Genomic DNA, 24,952 nt, shown 5'->3' on the forward strand with positions numbered 1-24,952 from the left:
GGCTTCAAAGGCAGATATTGTTCCCCCACATTCAGTGGTTATTCTACTATAACATGGTCACAAAGAGAAAGAACAAGAAGGGTACAACTTCATGTATCTGCAGGTATATCCTTGAACAAGACAAGATGATCAATAGATACTAAATTTCACGGGTTTTGTGCTACAAAGCATTAAATTGAAGACTATACTTTTGAATTATTTTTGTAAAATTACATTTACATGATAAAGAACAAAGAAATGAATTATAAAAATATAATCGACAAGTAATACACAGAAGCAAGGTTAGTAAGCGTATATTTTGACTTTGTGGACCTCCTTGTCATCACATTCCCTCTGTTTGTTGTAGTAGTAGAAAGTATTGTCCCTTCTTTGGAGTTTCTTCACATATCCTGTCTCTGGCCAACGATCTACCTGCAGGTCAAAAACCGGATACAAATATTGTAATGCTGGTTTATTTTGATCTCCTATTTTACTATCAAACAGTTAAAAGAACAGCTCATGTAAAAATGTTTGAGCTCTTAGAGTATTACACACAAAAAACGTATCTTAAGTTGCATCCCTATAACTGCAGAATGACTAATTCAGCCCTTCTTTCTAGAACCCAATTTCTAGATGTAAATTTTTACATGGTGGACATGATAGAGAAATCAATAACAATGATTTAAATTTCCTTCTTCTTACATTTACAAGTGATTCAGACATTATAACTTTTAAAAGATAATAATCAGGGAGAAATAAGGGCCCCATTCCGAGAGCACTGCCCTGTGGTTGTTGATACCACAGTAACTGCAGGAAGCAAACACACTCAAGAGATATCTAAAGGTGTATATACATTTCCTTCTGCCAAAATTTCAAGTTCACTTAGAAATCCAGTCTGTAATAGGAACGTGGGGTCGTGAATATAGTCCTCAACAATCTTTTCCTGCTTCTTCCACCATTCCTTTTTATGTGCCATACCCGTGTGCTCACTTTATCATTAGGCTTGATCTAGTTTGGACACTTGTCTCCCTCCTTCCTCTCCAAACTCAATGTTATGCCTTCTTGATCAGGTGACTGCATTTACATTATTGTTAAACCTGTTCCTTCTGGATTTTGTGAGATGCACTTTATCATGATCACAAACCCATAATCTAGGTTTTTGAAATCAAATCCTGTTCTTCAGTACCTTCCAGACACACAGTCCTGTGCTTTGTATATTCCCCACTTAACAAATCTCAGCTTTCAATAGGAAGAAAAGATGGATACATCATCTGTGTCTCTGTCTTTTATTTCCTAATGTATTTTTTTTTCTGTTGTCTCATTAATTTATAGATTAGTAAAAATGGGTAGCAGCATATCTAATAAACCTTGGCAGGCCTCTGATATATGCATTATACAAAACCAGCAGCTCTTCCTACTCAGCATCCTGAGTAGCTGGGACTATAGGGGCCCACCCAGCTAATTTTTCTGTTTTTTGTAGAGAAAAATAGGCCAGTCTTGCTCTTGCTCAGGCTGATCTTGAACTCCTGGCCTCAAGTGATCCTCCCTCCTCAGCTTCCCAGAGTGCTGGGATTATAGGCGTGAGCCATAGCACCTAGGTCCTATATACTGTTAAATGAAATATTAAATAGAGGCCAAAGAGCAGAATGAAGGAATAAGAAATATTACAGAGCTCTCCAACATACACACATAATTAGTCTCTGAAAAGTGATGAGTCAATACAAAAAAAATATAAAAACCAAGCTAACAATAAACACTGTTGTAACTCAAAATCTTAAAATTAAAATATGTAAATATTTATAAATATTACATCATACTCTATAATATACAGTTGACTCTCAAACACAGATTTGAATTATATGGATCCATTCTTTGCAAGTTTTCTCCAATAAATATGTTGGAAATTTTTTTCAAGATTTGTGACAATTTGAAAAACCTTGCAGACAAACCATGTAGCCTAGAAATATTTGCTTTTTCAAAAGAAATGTAGGTATGTCATGGATGCAGAAAATATATGTAGATACTAGTTTGTTTGTGTGTTAACTATTTATGTTACTTGGGAAAGCTCTGGTCAACAGTAGGCTACTAGTTTAAGTTTTGAAGTTATACATAAGTTTTCCACTGTAAAGGAAGTGGGAAGGGGTTGGTGCCTCTAATCTCTGCATTGCTCAAGAGTCAACTGTAAATTAAAAATTCTTCCTCCTAGGCCGAGGCAAGAGAATCACTTAACCCCATGAGTTCGAAGTTGCTGTGAGCTGTGATGCTATGGCACTCTACCGAGGGTCACATAGTGCGACTCTGTCTCAAAAGTAGCCAGTAGAATAAATGGGTTAAAAACACATTATAAACTGAAGCCAAATCTAGATTTTGGTCTGGTCTTTATAAATAAAACAAAGCTATGTCTCTATTTTCTCAGAAAAGACTGAAAAGTACAACCAAAGTTAAGAGTTATTCTCTAACACTTTTTTGCCACATATAATCTCCATAAAACACAAATTATTTAACCCTTTTTCTTATTTCATGGTTAAAATAAAAGAGAAATGAGGGGAAATTATATTGACACAACAAACTGAATATCTGATAACCTCTCCTACTAGTCTGCCTAAAAAAAATCACACTTCTGGTCCTTAGTATCTTCATCAATAAAATGAAGGAGTCTGTAGAAGAATGAATCTTACCATAGAAACTTGTTTCACTTGTTTATATTCAATTTCATCCCGATATCCTGCTTGTTGAAATCTGTACAGATTTTCTATCTCTTCTGACCATTTCTTGGCACGACTGATTGATTTTGGTTTCACATCAGAACTGGCCATGGCTACAGGGGACTTATTACCAATAACTGCTGAAAGATGTTAAGACAACATTAAGAGACAGCATAGTAAGGACAATTTTGAACATCTCTTTAAGAATGAACAAAACCAATACATAAAAATTATATAGGAAATTGAGTCTCAATAAATATAGTACGTTTTTAACGTTCAGTCCTAGATTGAGAAGGATTTACGTTCTATTGGGGGGGAGAAAACCCTAAAAAACAAAGAAACCTTGAAAGATACATATATTATTATATTATATCTTTATCAAATAAAATTGCATTCAGAATTGGACTTATGGAGTGACGTCCTAAAAACCATGTGCAAATTCTGGTGTTCCAGGCAATACTGTGCACATTTCTGAAAACATAGTCTTATTTGTAACTGCTTAGTACAGTGGTTCTCAATCTTCCTAATGTATTTTCATTGTTAAAAAGGGGCCGAGATCCACAGGTTGAGAACCTCTGGCTTAGCAGATTGTTAAAATATCTCACCACCAGTCCCATTAATAATATTCCAAACTGCCTCTCTCTTTTTTTCTTTTCTTAAAAAGGGAATGTAGGATCAGTTGTCTCGCTCTGCCATGCTTCAGTGAAGCCCTTGCCCTTTAATCCCATTCATTTAATGGGAAGTTCCCTACTTCAGTGATGCATATAAGTGAATTGAATATGAGTGGTACCGCCTAATAATCAATTCCTATATATAATTACTAATAAACTATACACAAATGATACAAAAAATGATGCTGAGAAACATGAGAGGAAAAAAGTATGAATTTGCTGTATTATAAATACTTTAAAAATGAGTTATGTCTTTATATGACCTTAGTGATGGTATTACATTACTTTTACAGATGAATCAGTTTCTAAAAGTAGTAGTAGGATCTAATTTTTGTTTTATCCAAGTCACTTTTGCTTTAAGGTTAGCTTTTTTTTTTTGAGATAGAGTTTCACTTTGTCCCCCTCAGTAGGCTGGCCTGCTGTCACAGCTCACAGCAACCTCAAACTCTTGGGCTCAAGAGATCCTCTTGTCTCATCCTCCCAAGTAGCTGGGACTGTAAAAGTCTATCACAACATCTGGCTAGTTTTTCTACTTTTAGTAGAGATGGGCTGATCTTGAACTTCTGAGCTCAAACAACCCACCTGCCTCAGCCTCCCAAAGTGCTAGGATTATAGGTGTGAGCCACTATGCCCAGTTAGGTTGCCTTTTTGATACATAATAAAACATTTTATTTGCTCATATTAGCTGAAAAAGTATTTTCCCAAAGGTCAGCTGTGTAACCTTTTGTCACTTTCAGGTCAAACAATTATGCCAAATATACATATAAAACTACTATATTGATAGAAGAGCACAAACTATGCTGTATTCAGTTGGACTTCTGGAGAAAGAATTATTTTTCCCAGAAGAAATGGACATCTTTTAGTTATTAACAGGCATTTCCAAATTTTGCTTCCCCAGAATATTTAAAGGCAACATGAATGTAATTTTCATCATAACAGCAATCCTAGTGGCTAATAGAGCTAGTTTCATTTTTTGGTCTTTCTTAGTTTATTCAAAACTCAAATGCAACTAAAATTATGAAAGACCAACTTATAATTCCTTGGTTAAATGCTTTAGTGATTCTAGGAAATTCAGTAGCAGTACTAATCCTGCTAGTAACATTCAATACTTTCAAACTGAGGTATTTAAATAAATGTAGCAAAAAAAATGATAAAAATAAATTTAATCTGTATAATACCAAGTTGGATCTTCACAAACAGGAAATGGCAATACTCGAGTTTCTAGTTCTCAAAAACTCAATTTTATTAAACACTATCAGAGTTTATCTGGGTACAGATGGTCCCCTGACTTAGAATGGTTCCACTTTTTTGACTTTACTATGGTGTGAATGCATCTATCTATTTAATAGATAACTGCACTTCGAGTACCCACATAACCATTTTGTTTGTCACTTCAGTACAGTATTCAGTATTGCCTGAGATATTCAATACATCATTATAAAATAAGCCCAACGCTAGGCTAATATAAGTGACCGGAGCAGGTTCAAGGTAGATTGGGCTATGCCATGATGTTCAGTAGGTTAGGTGCGCTAAATTCATTTTCAACTTAAAAATATTTTCGATTTACCAAGGGATTTTTGGGACAGAATCCCAACCTAAGTAGAGGCTCGTTTGTATTTTAACACCAAATCCCCAACAATCTAAATACCGAATGTAGCTGTATGCTGTATATAGCCAGCCGCACCAAACTCCCTTCTATGCAAAATATCTTTTCATTTTCGTTTGCTCTGCAAAGTGCTTTTACTTTTATGCTATCAAAACTATGACAGCGTTAGCCTCCCAGTCTTTCCCCACTGTGTTATTTCTGTTCCTAAGAGGTGGAAGGATCCGGCAGGGGACCCTGTAACTAGCGCGTAATCTGGGGAAGGAGATGGCAGGGGACTCTAACTAGCGCGTAATCTGGGCCAATACCAGTAACATTCCTGGGCCCGTTTCCTGAACTTTAAAAGGTGACTTCCAAAGTCTTGGAATTCCCTGTCTCAAGGTTGCCAAAATATGCGTTGGTGGCCCACAGTCCAGGAGTATTAATAATCTGCATTTCTGCAGTACGAAGCCACATCTTTGCAGTTACCTGTTACTAACATGCCTCAATTTTTTTCTCCCAGAAATCTCCCAACGTGATTTTGATGTAAAATCTACCTAATATAGGCTGGGATGAAAAAAGTACAGTATTGTAAGAACTAGGGATCAAATGAATGAGTCCTCAGAGTCACGTCCCCTAAACCTAACGCGGACGCGGGTGGCTTGGGGAGTTCCGGGAGAATCACACTCTGAAACTCAGGAAGGGACACGGAAAGACCACCCGACCTGGGGACCACGCAGAGGAAGAAAACATCTGGGTGGGAAGAGCAACCGGGCGGAAGGGGCGGAGTCTGGGCTTCCGGGGCGGGGCTCAGACAGGAGAGAGGAGGGGCGGGTAAAGCTCTGCTCTCAGTGACGCGTCCACCCACCCCTGGGTCCGGCTTCACGTGGTTATCCTCGTTCGGCCCGGCAGGAAAGGTTGGGAGCGCCGGGCTGGAAAGCTAGAAGGCGGACGCCCAGTGCTCTTTTTCTCCACTTGGGTACCGTGGGCTGGGCTAGAGGCCAACTGTCGCGGCCTCTGCGATACTAACGTCTCCTAGCAACGTGGAGGCGCGGCTCTAGCGCCCAGCTTACTTAGGCCCCACCCAGTTCAGGCAGGCCCCGCCCCCCGGAGAGGGCTTTATGCGCATGAGCGAGGGAGAAGCTGGTTGGCTGACCGCGTTAGTCAAGCCTCTGGAAAGCCTGGGGCGGGATCTTTACAGTACTTAACCCTGTACCCAGGTGGAGGGGGCAATGGGTTATTTGCTGCTTCTTGAATCCTAGACCACGTTGCCGGAACGGAAGACTACTGGTGTTTCTAATTCCTGATAGTAGATATCTCCTGTCTGTCCATTTTGTAGGAATTAAATGAACCAACTTATAGGGGTTGGTTATAGTACCTGACAATTAGTAAACCTACAATAAATGATATCAATAGCTTTAATTATTGTCCTAACATTATCTTCATCATTATATGTAAAATACCAGCTACTTTAGTGGAAAGTGATCAGGTTCAAGATACACATTTTGAACGCAGGACCATCAGGATAGCTAATAAATTGGAAGAAGAAAGGCAGTGTTGTGCCAGAGCCAGTTCTTTACAGCTCAAGAGAATCAAAATTTGGGGAATTTTTTATCCCAGTTATCAAACACAAGTCAAATTAAAAATTTAATTATGTAAACGTATAATTAACTGAGTCATATTAAGACAAAATAAATACTAAAAACAAACCAAAAAAACCCCTAATGTATTTACTTACAGCTCCCAAATTTATTTCCTTAGCTCAGATCTTTTTTAGACTTGGATATTCAGCATTATTCAACAGCCCATGACCTCCTCAAACACTTTCCCCTGATCTTTTCTAAGTCTTTCCCTTCAGTAGATGACACCTCTTTCTCTTACTTTTCTCTTTCATCCCTCAATACACCAACATTGGGTTTATAACTGCCACCCAAGTCCAAGCCACTATCATCCCCCTGCCCCCCAGGGATTGCAATAGTCCCCCAAAGACCTCTTTTTCCCCTCCATGGTCACAACAATCAGCACAACAGTTAACTAAGCACATACTGACCAAGGGAGTCTCTGGGGATGCAAAAAGTATTGCCTATTTTTACTTGGTTCTCTAGACAAAACATGGAAATTGCAGAGGGTCTGTACCTGCTTAAATTCACAAGTGTCTCTATCCACTGTGAATTAGTACAGAAGCCTCTAACCCTGTAGATTTAGAAGGGTGTCTACTACCTACAGAGTAGCACAGGGGACTTTACCCTGTTAGATCCACAGGGCCTCTGATCCCTGTGAAATATAGATAAAGGCCATGTCCAATTATCAGTGGTTCTGTGCTTGGAGGTATTTTTCTGAATCTGCCTTCTCTCAGGTGTGGAGATCTTTGTAAATGCCACTCTTCTCTCCCCAGATCTGATGAAACACTTATAGCCCTGACAAAATGGTTAAAGGGTGTGGGGATTTTTGTGCCCGAGAGGCTTTTCTCTTGCTTTCCACGTAAAGTTTCCGTCAAGTTTATGTGTCTCTATATTCTTAATTCATATGGGGAATCCAGGGTCCCAGAACAGTTCCCCTGTATGGCCAAGGTCTTATTCTTCCCCTTTGCTCTGTCTCTGCGGATAGTTCCTTCCCTGAAATGGACAACAAAAAGTAGTCAGCTGCAAGAGCAAGCCCGCCACTAAAAGGGACAGATTAAATAAAAAACATCGTTTCCCCACGCGTAATAAAGAAATACTTTGAAATAAGAGTGGAGTGTAGCAGCATGGGGAAGCCATAAAGAGTGGGTTATGGGCTTCTGCGTGGCGTGGGAAAGTCCCCTGCCAGTTCTCTAGGCTGGAGTCAGCCTGTGGCAAACTGCTTGGATGTGGATGGCCTGAGGAGTGCCCTCTACCACCCGGTTGGGAGGAACCTCAGTCGGCCATATGGAGTGAAGTCATGCACCTGCCACTGCAGAAGGGAAAGAGGAAAAAACCCTCCAATCCAGTCTCCAAGATGACAGCGATTCTCACCAGGAGTAATTCGGGGTGGCTCGCCATGAAGGAAAATGTCACCGGCCTAAAGGTTCTTGTCAATGTGCGGAAGGGAATTTCAAGATTTGCACACAACCAACAGTGGCAAGTTTATTAAGTGAGAATGGACAGGCTTAAGAAAGGTTTGTGCAGAAGCCCCCCAAACCCCACGTGGTCGCTGTTTTTGTTTGTTTGAAGTCATAGCAGGCTGGGTGGTCAGTGTTCATTCTGTTCTCACTCACACATACGTGATGAGGGGGAAGGTCATTTTGTATAGTGTAATGCTGGGTAATTAATAGCTCTTTTCTTCTCAGGGCTGTTCGTTCCAGCCAGTTGCCTGACTTTTCTGTGATTACCTGCTCTATCCAGGGGAACTAAGTTACTAAATCTATCGTGAATCAGAAGTAACTTTCTACTACAGTCCTCAGGGTCAGCTCATAGACATCGGGAAAAGAAGAGACAGCCAGGCACCCAGGCTCCCAGGACGGCAGGAGGCAAAGAAGAATGACCTCAAAGCTGCAGCTGGGAAGCCCACCCGCTTCCTCGGTTGGGGCCTTCTGCTATGGGTGTTTCTGTTGCTCTTGACCCGATTGCAACTGCACAGACACCTGCAGCGCTTTACCGCAGCAACACCTGCGTTTTGTTTGTCGATTTCCTGCAGTGACGAGATAACCCGCTGACCACCCCGACGCGAGGCCGAGCGCGCGGTTCCTCCCGCTTGTCTCTGCCCGAACTTTTAAACCCGAGCTCCTGGGCTCCGTCCCTGGCTTGCTCTGATTGGACGTGGCTGCGCTCGGCCTGCCAATGGCGAGAGGGCGCGCAAGTTCCCGGAAGTGGCAGTGCTGTAGGCGCCGGCGTGGGCTTTAGTTACCGGTTTGGGGTCCCCTGTGCCCAGGTTGCAGCGCTATGAGTTCCTTCGAGGGACAGATGGCGGAGTATCCGACCATCTCTATAGACCGCTTTGACAGGGAGAACCTGAAGGCCCGCGCATACTTCCTGAGCCACTGCCACAAGGGTGAGTGAGCGCTGCGTGCTGCCCACTCCCGGGGCGCGGGAGGTTGGAGAGAGAGGACAGGAAGGGACAGGCCCAGAGCAAGGGGGTGCAGGCTGTGGGAGGCCGGCAAGGGACTGGTCAGTAATCGTTGTCTTAGGCTCTTAAGCATCTCGCAGGCTTTATTTCCGGATCTTACAACTTGGCGCTACAGCGGTTCGCATTTGGGCACCGACTCTGGTCACTTTGGGCAGGCGCTGCTAGTAGGTTCTCTTGGTAAGCGCTTCAAGTGGCCCATAGAGGTTGGCGAAGGTTCTCTAGTTGTCCCTCATAGCCTCGCTACCAGGTATAAAGAAAAAAAATTCAGATTAATTTTGGACAAGCAGGCGCGATCATGCACACACTGTCATATCATACAGCCCGTGTGTGAGCTCCAGAAGGTGCACGCGCCGCTTCTTTTGGGTTTTCGATGTCTGCAGCCGATGGGAGTGATTCCTTCTGGTCTTGAATGGCAGTATGTTTACCTTATCGATGGCTTTAGGCTATCAGAATACTCTACTAGGATTTCACAGCTGAACTTGCTTAGGGATTAAGTTTAGAGAGTCACTTTTAAGGATATAGGTTTAGATGCTCCAGGCAAGACTGGAACTAATCCCCAGAGTTTAAGTCCTGCTAATTTCACCCCCATTGTCCACTTTTAACATCTATTATTATTATTCTAACAAATAAGTCCCTAACTTTACCAGTGACTCTGGCACTGATTGGAGATAAAGATGAACTGGTGCAGTAGAGTAGCTGCCTCTGGCCACCTGGCCTTCCAGAGAAGCTTGAGTAGCTCCCTGACCCCATGAGTCAGTATAACCAACCCATATGCAAATGCACAGAGCTTTAGGGGAGAGTATTTTAAAGGGAATTACGCTTTTCAAAACACCACCTTCCCTCAACTGTGTTGGCATGGTGGTGTGGGTGGAATCAACCCCACGTGGTGTAAATATAAAAGCTGAACTTACTACCGGTATTTCTGGGAAATGCTTCTGCTTTTTCTGCTCAAAGCCACCAATGATTTTAATGAGAAAAATCTGGACCACTTCTCGTGCTTTACCAAACAGCAAAAATATTTTGGAGATCTTTCTGCTTATTTTTGGGAATAACATTGTTGGTTTTGTTTTTCTTTGAGAGTCCACTTCTGGATCTGAGTGCCCTATTTTTACTTTCTGTGTTGAATCTCAGTGGAGTCTCTGAACTCAAAATTTGGTAGCCACGATTAAAGGATAGTTGGAATCTTGCTGTTCACGTTTAGGAGTAGTGGGTTTGGAGAAATAATTATTCATCTAAAGGAATTTGCTACATCCTCATCAGTTGGTACATTAAGCAAGAAATTGACTCTTCCTGACATTGAGGAATTTTTCTGTTCTCTAATCACACGTGTTTACTCAAGCAGGATGTAAACTCATCAAGGGCCAAAACTCAGCTTTTGGAGATGTCCTGTATTGCCTCCTGTTGGATTTTAAACCTTTTGGGGGACACAGACTCTTTGATTATGCCGTAGACTAGACTATCTCCCCAATATATGCATGTTGAAACCTCATAGTGACTGTTTTTGGAGCTAGGGGCTTTTATGGGGTTGTTAAGGTTACATGAGGTCATGTGAGTGAGGTCCTACCCTGATAGGATTCATAGCCCTATCAGAGGTAGAGAGGCCTTACTCTTTTCATGCTCACACACTGAGGAAGGGCCTTGTGAGAAGGTGGCTGTCATAGACCAGGAAGGGAGCCCTCACCAGAAACCAAATGGATCCACAACTTGATCTTGGACTTCTCAGGTTCCTGATACGAGAACTGTTTTAAAATATAAATTTGTATTGTTTAAGCCATCCAGTCTATAGGATTTTGTTATGAAGTTAAAGTAAACTAATTCAGAATATCTGAAAATCTCTGTGGCCTCTTTGGCTATAAAAATGCACATAAACACATTTGCATTGCCCACTCCACATTTTATCACATTTTGATAATAAACTATGATCACATTGATAAAATGTGGAGTGGGCAATGGGCCTACTTGATAAGCATTTTGTGGACCATGTAGAACCGAGTGCTGGGCTCAGTGTGCTAGACACTGTTGGTCAGGTTCAGAGGATAATGAGACCTGTGACCTGAGATAGCAGCCCAAGGTTGGGGAAGATTCCTGGAGGGCATAACTAAAGATGATTTATTCTAGTCAAGGGAAAGGAGAAATGGCCCTGGACCTTGAATTTAGTTCCCAGCAGCACAGTCAGCTCACTTAGGTTCTCCTGAGCATCAGTTAGGAAGGGGCCTCGGGGCAGTGGGAATGGGGGCAGGATCAGGCTAGAGGGTGCTGCTTGCATAGTTTGGCAGCATGGTGCAGAGTCCTGACACAGCTTTCTTTTGGCCTCTTTGGTAACCCCAATTATGGAAAGTCCAGCCCTGGGATTACCTATAGGCTCTGAAAGACTAGACCTTGTATAACCTCTGGGGGACAGGTAGCTTATCCTATGTGGAGGTGTGACACGTATCCAATCAAGGGCTGCCAGGGGATGTGTGGTTTTAGTGCCAACTAAAACTGCCCTGTTTTAGTTTAAGCATCATCATATACAGATGAGAGAGAGAAAGTATGTATGTGTGTGTGTGTGGTGGTGGTGGTAATTAGAATTGGTTTGATTTAACTAAATAATTTAGCAGCATTTGGTCCTTGTTGTCTTGGCCTTTACATGCTACAAAGTATATTAGATTACACTGTATATCTAGCATACTGTTTTTTTGTTTGTTTGTTTGTTTGTTTGTTTTTTGAGACAGAGTCTCACTCTATTGCCCTCAGGAGAGTGTTGTGGAGTCACAGCTCACAGCAACCTTAAACTCTTGGGCTTAATCAATTCTCTTGCCTCAGCTTCCCAAGTAGCTGGAACTACAGGTGTTGGCCACAACGCCCAGCTATTTTTTTGTTGTAATTGTCATTGTTGTTTTAGCTGGCCGGGGCTGGATTCAAACCTGCCAGCCTGGGTGTATGTGGCCGGAGCCCTACCCACTGAGCTACAGGCGCCGCCACGTACTATTCATTTTCATTGTTAACTTTCTGTGTTCATCTTCTCATGTCTATTAATTAGGGGGGCTAGGGGCAAGTCTCTTGAATAGTCAAAATGCACTGTTCAACCCAATAGTCACAGTAGGCCAAGGAGATGATGAACCCCTTCTTATTCTGGCCTAAGCCTGAGGGATTTCCTAGAAGACTGCATGGACACAAGCTTGAATTTTTAGATGGACTAACTTCAGTGGCAGGAAGTGAATTGGTCACTCAGAGTGAGGCTGGAAGGATGTTGGGTTGATAATGACAGAGAGAGTAAAAGGATTGGAAGCCTTTCTCCTTCCTCTGGCTTCTCAGGGTGACTTAAACTCTGCCCCACATTGCAGGGTATCACTCTCCTTTTGGTAGCTCACAGATGGGCAACCTGTCCTGTTCTCTAAGAGATTCTTCGCCTGCAGAAGAGTCACTAGCCCATGTGAGTTATTTGTCTTATAAAGGAGCTCTCAGGTGTTTCCTCTTACAAGGAAGCTTAAAAAGAAGATAGCTAGGTTTTGTGGGGCTAAGGAATCCTCTGAAAAAAAAAGTTTATGATTTTCTGTTCTTTTGTTTTTAGATCACATGAAAGGATTAAGAGCTCCTACCTTGAAAAGAAGGTTGGAGTGCAGGTAATTTATTTTGCTCCGTCTTCGTCTGTGTGTTTAAGTGAATGTTTTAATTGAGAGATGGAAAGTCCATCCCTCATAAGGGCACCATCTGACGAACTGTTACAAAGTGAACACATCTGTGTAGCTTCTCCCCAGACCGAGAGCTAAAACAGTACCAATATCCCAGGCTCTCTACCTCCTCCAAAGGAAACCTGTGCTCTGACTTTTGCTATCATGGGGTACTTTTGGCCGTTTTTGAACTTTGTGTAAATAGCATCATGTCAAATAGACCTTTACAAGTATGCAATTCATCTATGATGAAATAGGCAGGAGTAACTCAATTCATTTTTATTTCTGTGAGAGTATATGTGAGAATAATTTTCCCATTATAAAGAAATCATATAGTGTAAGATTTTTCATAAACCTGAACTTTTGGGTTCTTTTCCTGCAACCATTGCCTAAATCTAAATTCCAAATTCTCAAGACACATAACCAGTGGATGTCAGTCTTTTCTGCTAATCAGTAGCAATAGTCTATGCTCTTGACAATGATGGCTGGTGTTTATTGAACACTTAACCTAATTCTGGACGGTATGTACTTCTAGTTCAGCACTTTTTCTGGGTGCCTATTATGGGTCAGGCTTTGTTCTGTAGGTTGACAATACACTAGTGAGCCACACAGGGGAAAGCCCTGCCCTTGTGGACCTGACATTACCATTACAGTCCCTTGACAAACTTTTGAATAGATACCCTTATTATTAATATTTTACAGACGAGGAAACTGAGGAACTGGAGAGGTTAAATTAGTTGCTCAATATCTCCCAGCCATTAAGAAGCAGGGCCAGGATTTCAACCTGGTCTTTCTGGCTTTAGAGCCAATGTATCAGTTATCCATTGCTGTGTGAGCAACCCATTGCTGAGTGACTTAAAGCAGCCCTGCTTGTGTGTCATTTCTCAGTTTCTGTGAGTCAGGAATTGTGACAGGGTAGAGAGGGGTGGCTGGCTTGTGCCTGGCTGGGCATGAGATGGAGCTGAGGTGATCTGAGGATTCACTCGTGTCTGATACCTGGTCTGGGAAGATGGCTAAGGGCTGGAACCTTTGGAGCTCCTTGGGCACTTTTGTCTATCTCCAAAAAGTCTCTGTGGTATGGTGTTTTCAGGATAGCCAGACCCAATAAATGGAGATTCCGAGTTAGAAAAGTCTGTGTCCCAAGACAGCCAGTTAGGTTGTCCTACATTCCATGATTAAGGCATTTACAGATTGCTCCGATTCAACGGGAGGGAGCTCAGACTGCTCCAGTTGGTAGAGGAATTCTGATACCTATTTTAAAAGAAGAGTGTGTATGGATGGAGCTATATAGTAGTGTGACCACCTTTGGAAAATATACTCTGCCACTGAGTATATGTCTAACCTCTAAACCAGTGCTTTTCAACCTTTTATCTCACTACACAGTTGAACCTGTAGTTGAACTTCTGTGGCACGCTTAAATTATGTTGATCCAAAAAAAAAAAGTAAAAGAAAGAAAATACTTACTGTGCTTTGAACTTCTTTTGGAAATAATTTAATTAATGATCTTTAAAAATTTTTGAGGTACACCTAAAATCCTCTCACAGCACGACCGTTGAAAATCTGTGCTCTAAACTCTACTATTGAATTTTTAAAGTCTATTACACAAGTTTGTTCATTAAAAAAAGTAATAGCATAGATTTATGTGAAGTAAAAAGCTGAAGTCTCTGCTCCCAGCTCCTCCTCCTCATTTTCCAAAGGCAGGTGAATGTTTGGTGGCATTTTTTCAGACAGACACGCCTGATCAGGTACAAGCCTGTATCTTTCACCATAGCAATGGTGAGGGACAAGTTTTTGAGGAGGTCAGTGGACATGGCATTTCCCCCTCTCTTAGGCTTTTGATGGGACTGAAATAGTGGGCGTATGTATGTTGGGACCCACCCTTGCACTTCCTGTGCCAGGGATCTGAGTTATTAGAGAAAACTGACATATAATGAAAAGTAATTCCTAGTCACCAGGATAGCTTATTTTGGATAGTCCTGAAACAGCTTTTTCTTTTTCCTTTTGTTTTCAGCTTGAAGGTTTGTTTATACTGTTCACCTGTTACTAAGGAGTTACTGTTAACCAGCCCGAAATACAGATTTTGGGAGAAACGAATTGTAAGTTTTATTTTTTGAATAACGTTAACTCTTTTTTTTTAAGTGGAAAATATTTTGAGAGGCAGATTGCAAAAGCACTGGATTATGCAAAACTCAATTCCTCACATGCTGTAGTTATCCACATTAAGAATATTGATATTTAGTCTTCTAAAATTCAGCAGTTTAGAAGAGGTCCCTGTATTGTTGTTATGGATATGTGGGGTTTTTCTGTTGTTGTTGTTCCTCAAGAGTTTGATCTAGGTCTTTAGTTTTGTCTATACTCTCATTGACTCTTTAGCTAAGATGCATTTTAATATTTTAGAGTTTAAAGTGATCATTAACATAATTGCTAAATCCTTTTACTTATCTATGATACAGAGGGGCTGTCGTAAGGAAGGGGTAACAACCGGAAGATACTAGTAGAATAGCTAACTTTCAATCTGGCAGAATTAAATGGCTCTAGCCAATGTAAGGTGGTATAGAGAAAAACAAAGAAGCAATATAGAAAATACAAAGAAGGCTGAAAAAAATCCTATTGTAACAGTAATTAATAGGAATGGATTTAATTCAACTCTTGATCAAAAACCAAATTCTCAATTTATGTTAAAAAAAATATAAGAAAACTCCAGGTTGAGTGTAGAGGCTGAGGCAGGAAGATCACTTAGGGACAGGAGTTTGAGATCAGCCTGAGCAGCATAGAGAGACCCTCTACCTTACAAAAAGAATTAGCCAGGTGTTGTAGCATATGTCTGTAGTCCCAGCTACATGGGAAACTGAGGCAACAGGATCATTTGAGCCTAGGAGCTCAAGGTGGCAGTGAACTGTAAGGATGTCATTGCACTCTAGCCCAGACAACAGAGCAAGATTTTGTCTCTAAACAGTTGAGGAAAGACAGACAGACCCATTAGTATTAGTCTACGTGAGACATAGATAAAACAAAAGGATCAATACAGGTTGAAATTGGGGTATGGAGGAGGGAGATAGATAGACTAAACAAAAACCCAAAATGCCAAAGTGGGCAATTTTATATCATATAAGTAGAATTGAAGGTAAACCTCATAAGGTTCAAAGAGGCTGTCATCCAAAAAGAACAATGGATCAGTATGTGGACATGTATACTGTTGACAGAATTGCATCCAACTGGATGAGGTAGAAACTGTCAGAATCTCTGCCACCAGTGCTTGAGAGAAGGGGAACCACAGTGAGCGGATGGAATTGGGGTTTATTGTGTGGATTAGACCATATATTAATATACTAGCATATTTGATAATTTGGACAAAGTAGATAAATATTTGGGAAAATTGGCAAGGCAAGAAAAGTGATAAACTTTAATACATCAGTAACCATCAAAGAAATTCAAACAGTTATCAAAGATATCTGGTTCTTCAACAAAAAGCCCCAGGCCCAGATGGAAAGGTACATTCTACCAACTGTTCAAAGAATAAATAATCCCTATATTAGATGAGTCTTTGTAGGTAATAATAAAAAGGTTAGTGGCTCAAATTTGCTAGCAAAATAGATAATGATAGTATACTGGGAAAAAGCCATTTCATATGTGAAAATATGTACACATGTTAGTTAAGGTTGTAACTCACTGAACCTATCAGTAATAAATAGTGGATCATGAATAAGATGTTTGATTCCAGAAATGTAAGGGTATTTTAGCATTTTAACCTTAGTCACTGTAAGTTTTATGACATCAGTGAACTGAAGAGATGAACAGTTATGCTCATCCATTCATCAGATACTGCAGTTAGAGAATGGGGCCTACACATCATGGGCTGTTCTGGCTTGTGTTCCATAGCACAAAACTGAACAGCTAGTACACATGATTACATGATTCACAAAGGCTCAAATTCAAAGGGAGAGGGGAGTGGGATGGTAGGGATGAGGAGACAGGAACGTTGAATTCATGGAAATGGGATTGTTGTGTCAAAGGAATTATATACCTTATAAGGCATTTAATACATTTTACAAAATCTGCTTCAAGAAAGGTATTTTTCCTTTATCCTTTTTTTCAAACTGTGAAAATATTTATTATAATGAAATCAGAAATTATTATACAGAAGAGTCTGTAACTTCACTTTTTTCTTTGTGTTTGAAATGGCAAAGACATACAAAACTGAGAAAAACTGACATATATATGATCTCTTATGTTATTTTTATAGATATCAATTGAAATTGAAACTCCTACCCAGATCTCTTTAGTTGATGAAGCATCGGGGAAGGTAATGAAATATTAAATATCATGTGATTTTTAAAACATTTAGTGCTAAATTTCTTAATTTTGAATGTTCATTTAACCAATAAAAATTTAGTAATTGGTGTATTTGAGGGGTGAAAACCCTCAAAGCATTTGTGATTGTCTTCATGGAATGCTGTTACAAAAGAACTATAGGCTGGGTGGTTTATATGACAATTTCTCTACCAGTTCTGGAGGCTGAAAGTTCAAGGTCAAAGCTCTGGCAGATTGGTGGCTAGAGGCTGGTTCTGGTTCTTTTCCCTACTTCTTGGTTCTTTCCCCACATGACGGAAGTGGCACACGTGCCCCTGTGGGCCTATTTTGTAAGGGCACTAATTCCATTCATGAGGACTCCACCCTCAAGAACTAATCACCTCCCAATGGCCCCACCTCCCATTAGCCTCATCGTAAGGATTAAGATTTCAACTTATGAATTTTAGGGAGACACAAACATTCAGTCCATAATAGTGATTTATTTATTTCAGGATTGGACATGAATTTTTTTTAAGTCAAAATTATTCCTTTTTTAGTATCACATGCTAATGATGGGAACTCTAGTTGTTGGTATTACTACATGGTGTCATTGTCTTATTACATTTGTTATAATAATGTTCAGGATATAAAATGGTGGGTAATATATTTGCAACAGATTTATATGCATTATAATTTTTTTCTTAATCAAAAGTTTTTTTCCAAAAAAGTTACTGCTAAAGGGGGTTAAAATTTATCCTTAAAAAAATTTTTTTTGAGATACAGTCTCACTTTGTTGCTCTCAGTAGAGTGTTGAGGCATCATAGCTCACAGCAACCTCAGACTCTTGGGCTCAAGTGATTCCCTTGCCCTCAGCCCTCCCCAGTAGCTAGGACTACAGGTGACCGCCACAACGTCCAGCTATTTTTTTTTTTTTTTAAGAGACGTGGTCTCACTCCTGCTCAGGCTGGTTTTGAACTCCTGAGCTCAGGCCTCCCAGAGTGCTAAGATTACAGGCATGAGCCCCACACCTGGCCTTCATCCTTAAATTTAGAGGTAGTACTGTTGTGAATGTGTTGTTTAAATCAGAAGCAGGACTATGGACCTGCTTTTTTCTGCCCCCCACCCCCATACCCAGGGCTAATAGGTATTTTCCTATTTTATCTAAGTAATATTTGTTCTGTAGTCTGATAATAACACATTGCTCTGATATGTTTAACTCTGAGGGTGTCTTACGTTGTATGAATGTGGTCAGAACAGAGACTGATTTTTTTCTGACATTTCTCCTTTGGAGAAGATAAGACCGTTGAAGTTGAAACATTCCTCTCAGCAGATCATCCTGAGGGAAGACCCCAGAGCTGGCTTAGGGTGGGTTAAAACAGGCAGGGAGGAAAAGATGGCGTCAGCTTTTCTAGATGCCATCCTGATCTCAGCTACCTGCTTTTCTAGGGAGTATTGTAACTGATTTGTGGCCTTGTCAACAGGGAGAGGGGAGGGGCCTTCCGCAGGCTGAGCAGCCAATAGCGGGTAGGCTCCGGCCAGTCTTGCTGCCCCTCTGTGGCCCTGCTGGTCTCTTTCTGTGCCCATGACTTTCATGCTTTGTTCATCCCGCACCAGCTGGTGGTGTGGCCTTCAGAATTAATATATTAAGACCTGTATGAGGAGTTGCTGTCACCAAGCACTGGGAGGGTGTGCAGGGCCCTCTGCACTTCTGCTGGCTGGAGAGGTGCTTGAGGGACAGTGTGACATGCACTGAGAGTGGGACCAGGCTACATGCAGGCTTGTTTCTTAAAAATGGCTTTACTGAGATAAAAGTCCGAGTCACAGAGTTGTATACCGGTCATCACCATCAACTGTAGATTATTTTCATCACCCCAGAGAGAAAGCCTGTCCCTACTTGGAGTCCCTTCTAGTCCTCCCCGAGCTCCTGACAACCACCACTGTGTTCAGCACTCTGTCCGATGTCTTCTGTCCCTGGATCATACGGCGTGTGATCTGTCCTGTTCCTATCTGGTTCCTTCCGTGGAGCAGTGTTTTCCGGGGCTCTCGGCCCTTCATACCTTCTCACAGCCAGATCCCGTCCCGTTGTAGGGAACATCACATTTTGTTCTGTTCGTCAGTCAGTGGGCAATTGGGCCGTTCCCGCCTGTTGGCTAGGAGGAATAATTCTGCTGTGAACATTCACATACAAGTGTTTGTGAGGACTTTGGTTTGCATTTTTCTCGGTTCTACAACTAGCCATGGAATAGATCAGTTTAATCGTTTATTGAGTGGACAAGGATTCTATTTGTTTCCAGGAATTGCAGAGTGAGAACATTGGGGAAGAAAAGGCACATTCTTGAGAGTTACTTGAATATGTTCTCCTAAGGAGGGCCCCCTTTAGCCGGGTCCTAATGATAACACCTATCATTTTTTTCTTTATTTTCTTTATAGAAGGAAGAGATTGTTGTGACTCTCTTACCAGCTGGTCACTGCCCAGGATCAGTTATGTAAGGGGGCTCATCTATTTTGCCATTTTATTGTTGTAGATCTGTATTATATTTGTAGCAATGCATTTTTAGGGTCTAAAAATTAAAAAGTAGAAGGAGATTTGATGATTTCTCTGGCTATTTCCTTAATCGTTGCAAATTGAACTTGGGGGATGGAGGTGAAGGTCAAAATTGAAACGTGGCTTGCTTATGGAAGTCTTCAACTGCTGTTCCTCCAATGACTTTGCATTTTCCTATCACGTGGAGTTTTCTCTCTGTGAATAGGAATGCTGATATTTGAGAGTGCTAACCTATCACATCTCTACAAATGCAGTGCTATCTCCATGCTGCTATTTCTTTCTACCCCAGGAAAGAGGCAACAGTTCAGTGGGTGGTGCGGTTTTAGAGCTATGGGAATTCCATTAACTCTGCTCATAAGAGAAATGTTCAGCAGGAAGCATTGGCTACAGATTTGTGGTGTGCTTGCTTTATTAGGGTTTTGCCTGATACTTAGAAATCACTGAGATGTGTATCCTTTTCAGGTTTTTATTTCAGGGCAATAATGGAACTGTCTTGTACACAGGAGACTTCAGACTGGCGAAGGGAGAAGCTGCCAGAATGGAGCTTCTGCACTCTGGGGGAAGGTACTGAGTCTCACACGGTTCTCAAATGTAGGGCCATAGTTTAATAAACTGTATTGCTCTTTCCCCACTAAACACAAGCTTTTGTTTCTGAGAGAAATCAAACTTGATTATGATATTTGTAATAGTAGAGCAGAATTTCCCTCATGAAATGGGTTATTAAATTTATGTGCTATTTGGTTAAGGCAGTAGTTATATGAATTTGTCAAAATTTTCTGGATCATTTATGGAAAATCTTTGTATTATTGTATGAACATTAAAACATTCCAAATGGAATGGAATGCCCTCTAAAATTACTAAGAATTTAAATTTTATGTAGAATTTTTATCCCATTAGATGGCTAACACCAGTTTTGTTTTGTTTTTCCTTTCCTTTCAGAGTAAAAGACATCCAAAGTGTATATTTAGATACTACTTTCTGTGATCCAAGATTTTATCAAATTCCAAGTCGGGTAAGTCTGCCCGGAAGAGTGGTGATGACTGGGGCACGGCTGTCTTTCTTTAAGAAAGTGTTTAGGGTGGCAGATCAGATCACAATTTTCCCTGTTGGCATGAGTACCTGTGATCGTCAGGAACAGAGCCTAGACAAGGCTCTTCATAGACATCTTACAAATCCCATCCAGGGGGAATGTCTGAGTGGAATCTTAGAGCTGGTTCGAAGCTGGATCACTCGGAGTCCGTACCACGTCGTGTGGCTGAACTGCAAAGCAGCTTACGGCTATGAATATTTGTTTACCAACTTGAGTGAAGAATTTGGAGTCCAGGTATGATAACTGTTCTTTTCTCTCCCTTCCTTCCATCTTCCCAGTTTCTCCTTGCCTTCCTCTCCCTACCCCTCAAATAACTGAACACAGTAGCAGGCGGAAGCTCAAATAACTGAGCACAGTAGCAGATGGAAGCACCTATCAGGACATTACTACAACAGAGATGGTGGGCCCTCCCTGGTGACGTCATCTTTGCTCCTCACATCCTCATGGGAGGAAATTGCCCGGAACCTATTTGGCTTATAACACTGGTCCAAGCCTTTTTAGGGCCTGGGTTCATGGAAGACAATTTTTCCACAGGGGAGGTATGGGAAATGAGTATGGTTCTGGGACGATTCAAGCACATTGCCTCTCTACCTCAGCTCGTCAGGCATTAGATTCTCAGAAGGGGAACGCAGCCTAGATTCCCCACAGGCCCAGGTTACAGTAGGGTTCATGCTTCTGTGAGAATCTGATGCTGTCACTAATGTGGCAGAAGGCGGAGCTCAGCTCACATTAGCTGTCACCAATGTGGTCATGAGAGTGGGGAGCAGCTGTAAATACCGAGGATGCTTCACTGCTCACCTCCTGCTGTATGGCCTAGCTCCTAAGAGGCCAAGGACTTCTACTGGTCAGCAGCTGTGGGGGTTGAAGATAGCAGGCTTCAGTGAAATGCCCCACAAAGGGGAAAATTTTTTTCCAAACTTTGGCATGACATAAATGTAGCAATTATAACCATCACTGAAATTACAGTTGAAGTAGGAGGTATCAGCATGTACTGTTTGCTATCAGGGTAATTACCATTTTGGAACATGTGCTTAGGAAACCAGACAGAGATGAATACATGTGCCTATGTACAGGTAGGCTGGGTTGTGTGGGCGTTGTGTTTCCCACTGTGGGTCAAGGGGCACACTGCCCTGGAGTGTCTGATGAGGGTGTAGCTGGGAGGGAGTTTTCACCTGCCCTTTCCAGTAGTTTCTTCCCAGCCTCTCAGGGCTGGACTTAGGCCCTGAGCAGGGAGCCCCTTCCCACAGCACTTGCACCAAGAGTGTGACTTGGACTTGTGTTTTTGTCCCTAAGAGAAGATGGATTTCTGATAATGAGTCTGAATAAGATGAACCACTTATTGGCCATTTAAATGAGACTTCATTTTGTCCCTTTTAATTTAGATTCCTTTAGCTAATAAACTCATGCCAAGAACTCAACATGGTAAGTTTTGGTAAAGTTGAAATGATCTAGTTTTCCTGCCTTGGAAATTGCAAAAATTCCTTTCTTCTCCCTCGCTCCCTCCCCCTCGCGGTTCCTACTTCCCACATCCTTTTTAGTTTCTTCCCCCACCCCTCCCTTTCTTTAGACTTATTGGTATAGAGTTGCCAGCTCTCCATTCTGGGAAGGATTTCCTTTCATTCTGAAATTGTCTTAGGTTTTGTAGGTGTTAAATGGTCTTTTAAATTAAAATCCCAGTGATAGTGGATTGTGTGTGTATATACACATACGCCTGTCTACACGGTCTGCTGTTTTTCCTCGTGCTTTCTTTTTGGCAAATTTATCAGCCCCAGATTTGTCTTGCTCATGTTAGTGGCATCTAGAATGGAGGGAGGAGACAAGGAGAAGCTCTTGTTCCACAGGAGATTGGAAGCTCTTGTTCCTCTGCCATGGGCAGAGGAGGGCCTGGGGTGGTGGGAGAGAGGCCTGAGGGGCTGACCTCAGCGTTTCCTCTAAGCAAATACCCTCGGAGAGAGCCTGTCTTAAGTCTCTTTCTCCCTTTGCAGGGGACAGAACAAGCTTAGATAAGGAATTGAAAATGGGAAAACCGAGGTTTTTCACTGAGAGACTTCAGTGATGACCTATGACAACTTTTTCGGCTTTCTTCACGTTTGTGAGCATGAAAGTTGCTGTACTTCTCTTTATACATCTTAGAATTTCCCCCCTTTCCTTCCTCCTTAGAAACTCAGAACATCAAATTCCTTTTTACTTTTGTTATTTTTTGAGATGGAGTCTTACTCTGTTGCCCGGGGTTGAGTGCTATGATGTCATAGCTCACAGCAACCTCAAACTCTTAGGCTCCAGGGAGTCTTGCTTCAGCCTTCCAAGTAGCTGGGACTATAGGTGCCTGCCATAAGGCCCAGCTATTATTTTTTAGAGATGGGGTCTGCGTCTGGCTCAGGCTTGTCTCGAACATCTGAGCTCACAACCCCCTTCAGTCTCCCAAATTGCTAGGACTATAGGCATGAGCAACTGCGTCTGGCCTCCTTTTTACTTTTTATTAGTCATTAATCAACAGGAAACAAGGGGCATGGGCTACAGGATAAAGCAATCAATTAGGCAGTTGCTCTGTATTCTTCTTACACCTATCTTGGTATCAGTTACCACAGCAATCTGGCAATATTCTAGCCTGTCTTAAACAAGAATTTTTTTTTTTTTTTTTGAGAGACAGGATCTCATGCTGTTGTACAGGCTAGTGGGCAGTGGTGTGATCATAACTCACTGTAGCCTCAAATTCCTGGGCTCAAGAGATTCTCTCACCCTGGCCTCCCTAGTAGCTGGGACTACAAGCATGTGCCACCATGTCCAACTAATTTTATTTTTTTAGAGATGAGGTTTGCTATGTTGCCCACGGTGGAGCTCTTTATTTTTTATTTCTTATAGTAAACTATGTACATTAATTCAATCACGAGGTACAGCGTGCTGTTTTCATATACATATACTCTCATCAAACTGGTTAACGTAACCTTCATGTCATTTTCTTAGTTATTGGTAAGACATTCATACTCTGCTTTTAGAAAGATTCACTTGTACCCTTGTAAGATAAACCAAAGACGTGACCCCACCAATCACCCTCCCTCCCTCCCCCCATCCATCCCCCCTCACCTCCCTCTCCCACCCCCTTCCCTTATTCTAAGGCTATAATCAGGTTATGACATTCCTATAAAAGCTATGAATTAGTTTCAAAATAGGGTTGGGTACATTAGATACTTTTTCTTCCATTCCTGAGATACTTTGCTAAGAAGAACATTTTCTAATTCCATCCACATAAACATGAAGGAGGTAAAGTCTCCATCTTTCTTTAGGGCTGCATAGTATTCCATGGTGTACATATACCACAATTTATTGATCCATTTGTGGGTCGATGGGCATTTAGGCTTCTTCCATGACCTAGCAATTATGAATTGGGCTGCAATAAACATTCTAATACAAATATCTTTGTTGTAATTCGATTTTTGGTCTTCTGGATATATACTTAATAAAGAAATTGCAGGATCAGATGGCAGGTCTATTTTTAGTTCTCTCAGTGTTCTCCAGATGTCTTTCCAAAAGGAACGAATTAATTTGCATTCCCACCAGCATTGTAGAAGTGTTCCCTTTTCTCCACATCCATGCCAACATCTCTGGTTTTGGGATTTTGTGATATGGGCTAATCTTACTGGGGTTAGGTGGTACCTCAAGGTAGTTTTGATTTGCATTTCTCTGATGATTAAGGATGGAGAGCATTTTTTCATATATCTGTACGCCATGCACCTATCTTCTTTAGAGAAATTTCTATTCAAGTCCCTTGCCCACCCTGAGATAGGATCGCTTATTTTTTTCTTGCTAATACATTTGAGTTCTCCGTGGATTCTGGTTATTAAACCTTTGTTGGAGACATAACCAGCAAATATCTTCTCCCGTTCTGAGGGCTGTCTACCCGCTTTATTTACTGTGTTCTTGGCTGTGCAGAAACTTTTTAGTTTGATCAGGTCCCAAAAGTGTATTTTTGACATTACTTCAATTGCCCAAGGGGTCCTCCTCATAAAATTTTCACCCAAGCCAATTTCAAGTGTTTTCCCTACACTTTCTTCTAGTATTTTCTTAGTTTCGTGTCTTAAGTTTAAATCTTTAATCCAGTGAGAGTCTATTCTTAGTTAATGGTGAAAGGTGTGGGTCTAGTTTCAGTTTTCTACAGGATGCCATCCAGTTAGCCCAGCACCATTTGTTAAATAGGGAATCTTTTCCCCACTCAATGTTTTTAATTGGCTTGTCAAAGATCAGTTAACGGTAGGTAGCTGGATTCATCTCTTGGCTCTCTATTCTGTTCCATACATCTACCTCTCTGTTTTTGTGCCAGTACCATGCTGTTTTGATCACTATTGATTTATAGTAT

General features: G+C 41.4%; 2 protein-coding genes across 2 annotated transcripts in view; one reads left to right on the forward strand and one right to left on the reverse strand.

Moving 5' to 3' along the window:
* Positions 1-282: 282 nt before the first annotated feature.
* MEIG1 (meiosis/spermiogenesis associated 1) lies at positions 283-2,795 on the reverse strand. Its single transcript, XM_012803379.1, has 2 exons — positions 2,658-2,795; positions 283-411 (listed from the first exon to the last, which is right to left on the reverse strand). Exons 1-2 carry the CDS (start codon positions 2,793-2,795, stop codon positions 283-285), a joined length of 267 nt encoding a protein of 88 aa, XP_012658833.1.
* A 5,906-nt stretch (positions 2,796-8,701) lies between these two features.
* DCLRE1C (DNA cross-link repair 1C) overlaps positions 8,702-24,952 on the forward strand; it is a 34,303-nt gene continuing 18,052 nt past the window's right edge. Inside the window, exons 1-8 of the mRNA XM_003786795.2 lie at positions 8,702-8,945; positions 12,574-12,625; positions 14,685-14,769; positions 16,917-16,976; positions 19,394-19,449; positions 19,971-20,072; positions 20,448-20,520; positions 20,692-20,832. Of these exons, the coding sequence (XP_003786843.1) occupies positions 8,837-8,945; positions 12,574-12,625; positions 14,685-14,769; positions 16,917-16,976; positions 19,394-19,449; positions 19,971-20,072; positions 20,448-20,520; positions 20,692-20,832 (678 nt within the window). The 5' untranslated portion in view covers positions 8,702-8,836. The remainder of the gene's footprint in view (positions 8,946-12,573; positions 12,626-14,684; positions 14,770-16,916; positions 16,977-19,393; positions 19,450-19,970; positions 20,073-20,447; positions 20,521-20,691; positions 20,833-24,952) is intronic.

This window comes from Otolemur garnettii, unplaced genomic scaffold (genome assembly GCF_000181295.1).
Source record: "Otolemur garnettii isolate 467f Iridium unplaced genomic scaffold, OtoGar3 scaffold00019, whole genome shotgun sequence".
NCBI classification, from domain to species: domain Eukaryota; kingdom Metazoa; phylum Chordata; class Mammalia; order Primates; family Galagidae; genus Otolemur; species Otolemur garnettii.